The 12,068-nt window shown below is 46.4% G+C and overlaps 1 protein-coding gene across 1 annotated transcript in view; it reads left to right on the forward strand.

Annotated features, from left to right (window-relative positions):
• COL8A2 (collagen type VIII alpha 2 chain) overlaps positions 1–10,625 on the forward strand; it is a 47,692-nt gene extending 37,067 nt beyond the window's left edge. The window contains exon 3 of the mRNA XM_034754176.1: positions 5,663–10,625. Coding sequence (XP_034610067.1) covers positions 5,663–7,584 — 1,922 coding nt within the window. The 3' untranslated portion in view covers positions 7,585–10,625. The remainder of the gene's footprint in view (positions 1–5,662) is intronic.
• Positions 10,626–12,068: the final 1,443 nt, after the last annotated feature.

Raw genomic sequence — 12,068 nt, forward strand, 5'->3', positions numbered from 1 at the left:
GATGGACTAGATAACCATTGGCCCAAGCTACCATGTACATAATTAGCCTGTGGAACTGACTGTCACATGGCATTACTGAGGCCAACAGCTCAGCAACATTAAAAAAAAAAAGGATTAGCCATTGTTAGGAATAACAGAACCCCCCACAGGTATTGTAACTAGGATGACAATTCATCAGGGATGTATCAGCCCTCATGGTTCAGGGTATAGGCCAACCACTGGCTGCTTGAGGTCAGGAAGAAACTTATTTTCGTTGGCACATTATTCCATCACAGGCCATTATGAAATTTTTTGCACCTTCCTCTGAAGCAGCTGACACTGGCCACTATCAGAGACCACGTTAGACAGACATTGAGCTGAAAATTCCTTTGTTCTGGAATGAGGTTGAAACCTTTCTTCTGGACCTGAGGCGAGACCTTCTGTAGAGGCTCTGTCTATTGTTTTCCCTCCCAGACTCCCAGGTGGCTGTTTCCATTAGCATTCATGGTTGTTTTGCTCATACACAGAGGGGAGCACATAACCCCTTGCTATTGCTGGGAAACGCAGACTCTCAGAGACGTGCGTCTGTGGTAAGACACGGTCTCCTGAAATTGGATACCGTTGGGGCTGTAATGTCCCAATTTCTCTGTGCTAACGTCCCCGGTTTGGTTTTCCTGTCTGCTTTCTTGGCTGCCCACAAGCTGGCAACTCACATCTGGCTTTTTCTTTTGGTGAGTTTTTTTTTTTCCTGCCCCCTCCTTCATGGGCTCAGCTGTATCTCCATGTTCTGATTCCATGCGAAATGACCTAGAAAACTAATTCTTACAAACCATAGCATCCAGCACAAGAAGAAAAGAAAAAAAACCCCACATATTGAAATAATTTTCCGGGGAAGATATTTTCCAGAAATCTGCTTAAGCACACAGTTTAAATCGTTCTTTTTTCTCGGCTGCAGAAATCCAGTGGCGATGTCTTGATAGACAAGTATTTCCTTAATCAAGATAACCATGTGACCTCTATTAGAGCAGAGGATGTGGGCAAGTCTTTGATATGCAGATAAGCTCAGGAAAGCCTAAGCCCTGAATATGTTTCCATTAACGAAAGAAAAATAACCACATTTCCAGACTTGGTTGAAATGACCAGTGCTAATTTTTGTGCTTAAAGGAAAAGCCCCCTTTGATACTTAGCTGGGGCCTTGTCTGCTGCCTTTATTATTTTTACTGCCTGTGCCTTAAATCTCATGTAATCTTTCCCCATTGACTGAGCAAAATCTCCTAGTGTTGGCAGATCCATCCAGCCCCACGGTTTCCTTGCTTTTATGTCCTCACTCAGCACACTGACTCCTCAGTCTCCAGGGGATGGACCTGGCTCTGTTCCCAATACAGATTCTGTTTCTTTCCAGCACCCACTTCTCTTTTACCCTCCCCCTCCTGGAACTTTTGAACCTCCTTTGCCCAGAGAATTGAACCAGGCAGCCCCAGACCTTCCCTTCTCTGTTACCATTCACAACTCCTTCTAAAGCCAGGACCAACAGCTAGGCCTGTGCGTCCAGCCTCTGGCATTCAGAGCATCTGTCTGCCCATGGGTTAGTGGGCTCTAGCAAGGCAGTGGGTGTAGCTTGAAGCTTTTCTCTCAGATGGTGGATGGGTGGGTAGAATGCAGATAGACAGCTTCCTCCTCTCCCTACGTTTACTTGTGGGGCTGCAGGCCTTAGAGAATCCATAACCAGCTCTCTTGCAGAGAATGAAAACTCTCCTCTTGCAGAGTATGAAAAGCAATCAGAAGACAGCATCTTTCTTTCGTTTTCTGTTTGTGCCGAGTCTGTCCTCAGTGCAATGTGACTCAGTAGTGTGCCGCTGCATCAACTTTCCCATCCTGCAGCTTGCAACCACCAAACAGTTTGCATGCTCCTCCTTCCTCCCCATAGTGTCTACTGGGGTTGTAGCCCATGTACAGTTCCAAAAACTAGGAGCAAACAGTTGGGTGGTTTATATGGTTGGCCGTGGGAGAACTTTGTGCAAGGCCGTACTCCGCAAATGCAAGTCACCGGTTTGAACCTGGCAGATGGCAGGAGCCATGACTCAAAGCCAAGCTTGGCTGAGGGACAGTGTGGTTCAGAGGACAGCGCGCTGGACAGGGCCAGAAGTCGCTGGTTCTTTTTCCCCCCCCCCAGCTCTGCTGTGTGGCTTTGGGCAAGTCAGTTCTCCACTCCCACCCTTTGTCCATCTAGATTGCAAGCCCTTCACGCCAGCATTGTCTCCTGCTATGTGTACGAACAACGTCCGGCACAATGGGCCCCTGATCTCAGCTGGAGCCACTAGATGTTACTGTCATATAAATCATTAGATGGTTCTTCCTTGTGAAATGAGTTTGGGCTCTATTCTGCTACCAGGCAAATATGGCAGGGTGCGTGAAGCGCATTGTAAATTTGGCCCTTTCACATTACAGCCAGTAATTTGTGAGGCAAGCTAGATATGGCCCAATGAAGTAATCTTAACTCCTAATACATGGGTAAATCAATGCACATCAAAGAGTAAAACCTTTGACTCCACAGTTTAGGAGGACAACTAAATGGAACAGAAACCTCCCTTTCTAAAGGCAAACGTGATGCAAATGTCTCCAGGCACAGCCTCTTCCATTTGTAAACAGTGACTGTAGAGACACATGGTGTATACAGATACCAGAATTGGAGTAGGGAACAAACCTCCCATGTAAACAGCATCCAACAGTTTGAGACTCCTTTGAGGTCCATCTAGCTGCTGAGATTACCTGATTACATAAACTCAGACACAGAGGGCCAGATGCTGCCCTGGTACCTGATGCTTCTGTGATCACTTTTAGAAAGGTTGGCTGTTGTAGCCAGTTTGCTACATTTGGGTCACGTTTGGCTATAAAGTCATAGACAGGGCAATGAGAAGTCTTTGCCAGCCAATCAGAGCCCTTGTTTTTAGAGTACTTGTGGCACCTTAAAGATTAACAAATTTATTTGAGCATAAGCTTTTGTGGACTAAAGTCCACTTCATGGGATGCATGCAGTGGAAAATACAGTAGGAAGATATATATACACAGAGAACATGAAAAAATGGATGTTGCCAGACCAACTCTAATGAGGCCCACCTTAATCAATTAGTCTCATTAGAGTTGGTCTGGCAACACCCATTTTTTCATGTTCTCTCTCTGTGTATATATATATATATATATATCTTCCTACTGTATTTTCCACAGCATGCATCCGAAGAAGTGGGCTGTAGCCCACGAAAGCTTATGCTCGAATACATTTGTTAGTCTCTCTAACTACAGGTGCTACAAGTACTCCTGTTCTTTTTGCTGATAGACTAACATAGCTACCAGTCTGAAACTTGTTTTTCGAAACGTGTATAAGTAACCATCAAATCTCTCTTCTATCAAACCTACCTGGGACAAGAGCCAGTCAAAAATTTCACCCACTTCTCAGGTGGGAAGTGAAGCCATGCCTGGGCTACTCTGGTCCGGGGACTCACGCTGCTCCTGTACCAAGAGTACCGAGCTGTAGTGAGTAGCAATTATGACACACTCTGGATCGCCTACACTTCCATCTCCACGTCCTTCTCTGATGCATTTTCCTTTTTCTTATGGCCCTTTGCAAAACGGCTAGAATTCTCTAAATGGCAAGTGCTTAGGACCTACTCCCAGCTGTGCTGAATCAGTCCAAGATGGTATTGCTGTTGCATTTCCTTTGCAGCAATTGGCTTTGTCTACATTCTCAGTGTGTTTAAAGTTTCCTCCCCGATGCTACACTCCATAGGCAAGTGGGACTGCGCCAGTGAACACAGACACATCTTACGTGAATGCACAAATGACAAAGCAGTTACCTAGCTGCTCTCCCAAGAAAATATCCTAAAGCACTGTAGTCAGCCTAGTAAGAGAAAACCATTATAGGACTAGAGAAGTCCAAGATTTTAAGGGCGGCTCAATCACTCAGCGGATTGGTGATAGGGTATCATTAAGCTTGGCTGTGCCTTTCAACTCCAACACACTCTTTGGTAGTGACTGAAAGCCATTACCCGCTGATGGCTCTTTTGTAGCCAGTATGAATGATTTGGGGGGAGAAGTCCTCAGGTCCTGGGGAACATGTAAAAACAGCCCCCTAAAAATCACCCTCACAGCTGATGCTAATTGGCATGCTTGGCCATACTGGCAATGGAGAAACTAAGGGTTGGCAGGGACCCTGGAGGCTAGCCAATGCTCTTGTTTCTAGTGATAGTTCTGCAACAACAGGCCTTACGCTCATTGGTGGGGCAGTGTGTGAAGCCTCCTCTGTCACTGCTTGGCTCGATGCATATCTAGAGGATCGTGAATAAGGCTTGTGAATAAGGCGCTGGGGCTAAAGAGATGTGGATTCAGTCCCCACCTTTGCCAAGACCTCCTGTGTGACCAAGTCACTTCGGTCCCGATCCTCAGAGGCATTTAGACACCTAATGCCCATTGATTTCAATGGACCTTACGAGTCTGACTACCTTTAAGGCGCTGGGCCTTAAGTTCTTTGTGCCTCTGTTGATGGGCCTAATTAAACTCCTTCCTTTTTGACTATTTTATATGTTTAGACTGTAAGCTGTTTTTGAGCATGGACTCGCTTACTACCTGTTTGGATATGTGTGTCAAGCACAGTGAGGGGCCCAGTTTTGATTGGGGTTCTAGGTGCTACAATGAGGGTGGCCCAGTCTTGTTTGGGGTTCTAGGTGCTACTATAATATCAACAGTGATAACTCTAAGTCATAGATTTTTTTCCCAACCCAAACACTGATTTTGCATCATCTGTGAATTTGGTGAACATCTTAGCTTGTTACTATTTGCAAATGCCTATATTGCTTATTGAAGATGCCATAATGATAACTCTAGATCCTGTTAGAAGCATCAGTGGAAGCACAGGGGCCTCTGAAACTATCAAAAACGTCCCAGAGTTAGCCCGCACTCCAAAGAATATCTTGGCTGATACTATTAGTTTTGCCACCACACTGATAAACAGACAGCAGGGCATCCGTGAAGCCACCATCTTTAGTCTCAGTAAAAGCTACAGGTTCACTCTTTTCCTTTTGCATTACCTTGAGCACAGCAAGTCTGAATTGTTCATCTCTATTCAGTTTTTCCCCCCATGGTTGGTTGAGCAAATTGGTCAGACTCCCCATTTAATGTTCAAGTACCCGGTGGGACTTGTTTTAGCTACTTCTAAATCAGCCATAAATGACAGTGTGTCTGAACAGGCCTCTTTTCATCTGGTGCTAACGTACATTCCTACAACCTACCATTACAGCAAAAGGAGCCCCTGGGTGTGTAACTTATGTATAGTTAATGATACCCCACCCCCAGGCTTTCAGAGCACCTTTCATCTCAGACTCTCAAAGTGCTTCACAAATATTAATTTCCAACATCAGCAGGAGGGTTTATAGCAATATCTCCATTTAACAAGGCGGTACAGCTCAGAGCCTCAAAAGGTATTCCGGAGCCTAAATCCTATTAAAAATCAGTGGGCGTTAGCCTCCTAAATCCTTCTGAGGCGCGGGGCTGTGACTTCACTAACGCTCAGCACTAGCCACCATGGCTTCTCCTCTCATGACGCTGAGGTTCTGCTTCTCCTGGTAGTGGGTGGGCACTAGGCCTTTCCTCACTTATCCAGTAAGGGTTTGGTGTCTCTTGCTCTTAACAGACATGCAACCGCTCCTGCCGATGGATCTCAAAGGGGAGCCAGGCCCCCCAGGAAAGCCAGGCCCAAGAGGACCTCCAGGCCCCCCAGGCTATCCAGGAAAACCAGGCACTGGGAAACCCGGACTTCATGGCCAGCCAGGCCCTGCTGGGCCCCCTGGATTTTCTGGTGTTGGCAAACCAGGTATCCCAGGGCTTCCAGGAAAGGCAGGTATGAAAGGGATGCCCGGCCTCAAAGGTGAACCCGGCCTGAGAGGTGAGCAAGGCCAGAGAGGATTACCTGGCCCACCAGGATTGCCTGGGCCAGCAGGCATCTCAGTCAATGGGAAACCAGGCATGCAGGGCACTCCAGGTCTACCAGGATTTCGGGGTGAGCCTGGGCCAAAAGGGGAACCAGGGCTTCGGGGGGAGCGGGGCTTAAAGGGTGAAAATGGTGTTGGGAAGCCAGGGTTTCCGGGTCCCCGAGGAAATGGAGGCCCCCCCGGCCCCGCTGGGCCTCCAGGGCCAAATGGCATTGGGAAACCAGGGTTCAATGGCTTACCAGGTGCTCCAGGGGGGAAAGGCGAGATGGGCCCATCTGGAGCCCCTGGGATCAATGGGGAACCTGGGCCGATGGGGCCACGGGGGCCACCAGGGATTGATGGAATAGGCATCCCGGGCGTTGGAGGGATTCCAGGTATGCAAGGCCCTGTGGGGCCAAAGGGAGAACCCGGGATCCGTGGCCTTCCCGGTTTACCTGGGCCCGCAGGCTATGGGAAACCAGGTTTGCCAGGCTTAAAAGGAGATCGTGGGCAACCTGGGATCCCAGGAGCCATTGGCGACAAAGGGGAACCAGGCATGGATGGGGAAGCAGGCGAGCAGGGCCCGCAGGGTGTCATTGGATCCCCCGGGGTGCCAGGCTCCATGGGCTTGCCAGGCAAACACGGGCTGCCAGGCCTCAAAGGTGAGGTTGGGCTGCCTGGGCCCCCAGGAATACCAGGGATGCGTGGAGACCAAGGGCCAAACGGTTTTGCAGGGAAACCAGGGGTCCCTGGAGAGAGAGGTTTGCCTGGGTCTCAGGGACCACCTGGCCCCACAGGGCCAAAAGGAGAACCAGGGTTCACAGGGATTCCTGGGATGCCAGGGTTAACAGGTAGCCTGGGACCAAAGGGAGATGCAGGAATTCCAGGCCAGCCAGGCCTGAGGGGCCCATCTGGTATTCCAGGCCTACAAGGCCCTTCTGGTCCCATGGGGCCACAGGGCTTACCAGGGCTGAAAGGGGAACCTGGCCTCCCAGGCCCTCCAGGGGAGGGGAAGGTAGGGGAGCCTGGCATTACAGGACCCATTGGCCCACCTGGAATACCAGGGACACGTGGATTAAACGGACCCCCAGGACCACCAGGGCCGCCTGGTCCCCCCGGGGCACCAGGGGTGTTCGACGAGACAGGCATCGCTGGGCTGCACTTGCCGGATGGAGGCGTGGAAGGAGCGGTGTTAGGGAATGGTAAGCCTGGGAAGCCACAGTATGGCAAAGGGGAGCTCTCTGCCCGGATAGCACCCGCTTTCACGGCCATCCTGACCTCCCCGTTCCCAGCCTCTGGCATGCCAGTCAAATTCGACAGGACTTTGTACAACGGGCACAACGCCTACAATCCAGCCACAGGGATATTCACCTGCCCCATCTCCGGCATCTATTACTTTGCCTACCACGTGCATGTCAAAGGGACTAATGTCTGGGTGGCACTTTATAAGAACAATGTGCCCGCCACATACACCTACGACGAGTACAAAAAAGGCTACCTGGATCAAGCCTCAGGCAGCGCAGTGCTCGAACTCAAAGAGAATGACCAAGTCTGGGTCCAAATGCCCTCGGACCAAGCCAATGGGCTGTACTCCACAGAATACATCCACTCCTCTTTCTCCGGCTTCCTGCTTTGCCCCACATAACAGTTGTTGGGTGTTTCCCCTTTTTACCCACTTTAGCCATAAACTGTCTTGTTTTTTTAATAATTTTTTTTAAAAAATAAAAGAAATACAAAAAAGAAAAATCACTGGGAAGAACGCGCAAGTCATTGGCGCAGGACCTCGCTTCACACTGTTCACTCAAGGAGTCGAGAGGATAAGGGGAAAGGAGCCTTTGTTGTTTCTTGGGGGGGGGCAAGTGGGGGAGGTGTCTTTGGAATAAATTTTACCTTTGTGACTGCACATCAAACTCAGAAACTAGCTCAGGCTGGCTAGGATCTAGCTATGCAACTACATTGTTCTTTAAGTCAGAGGAGGAAAGCTGAAGAATCCAGACCCTTCTTGGTTTATAATCAAGTGCCCTTGTTCCCGCTGTTGAGTACTAGTTAAATAAAGAAAGTCATTTTGCATATTCGTTAGCCAATCCAGGGATCCTAAGCAATCTCAGATCTCTAGAGCAGTGGAGATTCCTGGTGGATTGACTCTCACCTTCCCAAGCAATCATTTCCCCACATTTCAATCTCATTGACGCTTGAATCAGTGTCTCGGATTCGATCAGGGTGGGTGGATTTAGTCATCAAAAGGGGAACACTTTGCAGAAGCACCTTTTTATAAGTATATATTTAAGAAAAAATCTTTAGGAACAAAAAACATCGTTAGTAGCACCTGGCAATAGGATGGGTGCCGAATATACTCCAAAGCCATTCAGGGAATTTGGGACCCCCTGTGATGAACAATGTTCCTTGACCTTGTATTAATTCCTGCATTGGCAAGTCAAAGGGCCAGTTCTATCACATATATTTCTGTAGCCCACAGCCCTGTTTGGGCTTATGAACGTTTTATTATCTGACAGTCCAAGGATGGCGCTGCAAGCATGGCTTACATTGCTACTAGCTGATTTCATGGACGGTTTAGCTCTGCTTTCTTTAAGGTGCCATTTATGGACAACTTACTTTTAATGTCTACCTTTCAGGACGTGTACACTTTTTTTCCCCTTCCCCTTGGGGAACTTATTAAAAAAAAAGCATTCATTCTACCTTTCCATGCATTCCTTTTACAACGGTGCTATTATCTACTTAATGTTATTTACAAGTATAGTGCAATACGTATCTTTGAAAGGGGCACCGGTCTGCGTGCAGGGTTCTGTGACTTAGGAAAAAAATCATTTCACGTTTGTCCTGTTACCACTTTGCCTCAATAATGCTTGAAACGTCATTGATTTGAATATGGGTTACAAGGTTTATTACAGCTTTTGGTGTGCCCAGCTAGTGACCACGTGGCTGCGCTGGCCTTTGCAAACTGGAACAATTGAAGCCTGTTGCTTTGCAGCTTGCGGTAAGGTAAAATGGCTACAGACCATTGCATTTAAAAGTTACTAAAGAGATTCTTCTCAGCCGGGGTAGGTAGAACGCTGTTGAAGTTAAGCCACATATAATATACTGAATTCCTTTCTACAAAGACATGTGCCTAAGAAAATAGCTGAAATTCATTCAGTCAATAGCTCAGTGTTCATTACTCTCAAATGTCCATGATGCCTAGAATATGGCCAAAGGAGAGAGAAAGAGTAAGAATGTGACTTAATATTATTCTCCAGATTTATTGTAGATAAAACTATTTAAACATAGATTTTTTTTTTCTTAAACTACACTGCGTTTGTGTGTCTTGCCCTCCAGGGCTTCCATTTACAAAAACCCGCCCATCCCTGAATTACAAAACAGGAAACAAAAAGAAGGAAGCTAAAGAAAAAAATTCCATAGACTAACATTTCAGACAGAATCTGGAATTGGGTCTCCCCTCCCCTTTGTTTTAGTTTTTATTCGGATTTACAAGAGCAGGTTGTGAAGCGATGGAACTTTTAACAGAGACAAATACAGCCTGATATTTTGAATTCTGTCAGATGTTTTTAAATTCCTAAAGGCAGAAGAATGTCAGAGCCCTTCACGGCCCAGATTCTGTTGGTAATCGGTTCTTTGATTTCCCATTCGAAATAGGAACCATAAAGACCTAAAATTTGAAGAAAAGGAGCTCAATTTCTCTCTTCAAATCCACACTTGAAAGGACAGAGCCGGCATGGGGCTTCTGTCTTCTTGGTTTAAATGTATTTTCCTGCAGAGAACCACAATGAACTCAAGTTGATAATACAGCAGATCCCTTCATTTCAGAGCAAAGCGGTCTCACTCCTTGAATCACGGAACACTGCCAGAGGCAGAGATGGTAACTTACATATACTACCTGCAGCAGGGTAAGGAACTTCCACACCGTTGAAAATTCACCCAAGGGTGGAAGTTTAAGCCTGTTACTCGACAAAGCAATTTATTTATACTGTGTTCTGACCTACGTTCAGTCCTGGTTTGGTTTTGTTATTATTCAATACTCTGGTTCTGGCTGGCAAAAACAGTGACAGAAACGCACATTCTAACCAAACGCAAATATTAACTCATTCAATTTCACTTTCCCTTCATGTGCAGAACAGAAACCATAATCACCCTTCTGCAGCTCTATAACCTGTTACATTTACACAGTATTGAATGACAAGGATATTACACATACAGGGAGGCTAGGAAACGATGCACAGGGTGAAGGAGGGAAGGTGTTCAGTAAACCAGATATTGTCAGGAAGATTTCTTTTGAAGTACGCAGTCTGTAATATTTGCCAGCAGGAAGGTTTATTTTCTGTCATGGGTGTGAGCACTTGGGATGTTGGTATCAGTCGCACACATACAAAAAATGGTTGGGATGGATGAAGTTTGTCAGTTTTTAACTATGAAAACTACATTACAGTGTGCATTTTTTATATACAAATTCTTACTTTTTTTTTTAAGTTTACCTCTAGTATCTTCTTTTCTAATCTAGTATATAGAGGATTTTAGTTTTTGTAAAAATACCTATTACATGCACTGTCTGTCATAGTAAAATTGGTTTAAAATGCCTTCTCTTTGATTGTGATCGGAAACTGGCCTCTTCAGAACTAAAACTACAGTACTCGATTGTATTGACACAACATCAATAAAACTTATTGTATAAAAGATCTTCTCAGCTGTGCCTTTGTCCTATTATGATTTATTTGTATTGCAGGCGCACCTACACATAGTAAGAGATAACCCCTGCGCCACGAGCTTACAGTCTGAACAGGTGAAGGAAAGATTAATATCCCATTGTTCTGGGGACAGGAGGCACGGGAATAGTCCATGGCTCACCCAAGGAGTCTATGTCAGAGCTCACATTTGAACCCACACCTTCTGTAACAGCAGCCAGCACCCAAACAATGAGACGAAATTTCTATATTCAAAGTACCACTTCTGAAATACCCTTGTATAAGTCTGGCCATAATCATAGGTCTCAGCTCATGCTGCCTGCCCTATGAGCTCTCCTTTGTAATATGCACAGCCTTAGATACGGAAGTCCTCTCTTCTCTTCATGCAACAGGAACACACCCGGGTCGCTGGCAGGTTTCCCTGCAACACCCCACCAGTGTGCACCCAGAGGAAGGGGTACTTAAGCCTTCACAGTCCAGTCAATCCATGGTTTATCTGCTAAGACTGCCACTGAGTGCACCGATTGGTGGCAAAGGTGAGGATTGATTTTGGTAATGTAAGTAACTGTCCCCTAGGAACTGGAATGAGATTGCACAACTGGCATAGGCTGAGGGTATCAGCTTTCATTCAAAGCCTGTCACCTCCCCGTTGCCCACTCAACTCAGACTTGGCTTGAGAGAATGGTAATAGGAGATGGCATCTATCCTGCTCCCTGATCAACATAGGAAAAACTTATTCCACATTGCCTCACAGCCACAGTCCAGAAGTTCCTTAAAGGAAGATGGTGAAATTTGGGGCCTTCCAAATATTGCAACATTTTTTCCTCTTCTACCTGGCAATTATTACGTTGAGGAATTTAAGGAACAGGAGTGCATGCTGGAGTTTCCTTTCCTGGAAAAATGGGGTTTTGCTAGAAATTAAAAATGAACCCAAAGCCAGGAGCTCACCCATCACTCCCAAGCTCCTTCTCAAGGAGAGCAGCATGCGTGCCTTCTACGATGGGGAAGGAGACAGGAATTTTAAGTAACAATGCAGAATTTCTATTCAAGCTTCCCAAAACTATGAAGAATACCAGATTGTGCTAGCTGGGTCTGACCACCCTTGCCACCATAACAAATTCCAATATGTATACGGACTATGCTACCCATTTACCTTCTTCCCCGTAAAAAGATGCCGGTGAGAATGCAGCTCAGTTCTTTGGGCTTTAAGCATCATTGAGTCCATCAGTTTGTTTTCTTTGGGGGTGGGGGTGAGGAGGAAGGATGTTTTGTTTTAAGCAATATCATTTTGAAAGCTAGTCAATTTAAAAAAATCACTAGTTTTAGATACCACCCTGCCTCTGTGTCCCCTGACTGCTATTTTCTTGTGCTTTTATAATCACATTCGTTTATTTTAAAAGCTCTCTCTCTCCACAGACAAAAGGGACTGGCTGAC

Source organism: Trachemys scripta, chromosome 20, assembly GCF_013100865.1.
Source record: "Trachemys scripta elegans isolate TJP31775 chromosome 20, CAS_Tse_1.0, whole genome shotgun sequence".
Classification (NCBI taxonomy): Eukaryota; Metazoa; Chordata; order Testudines; family Emydidae; genus Trachemys; species Trachemys scripta.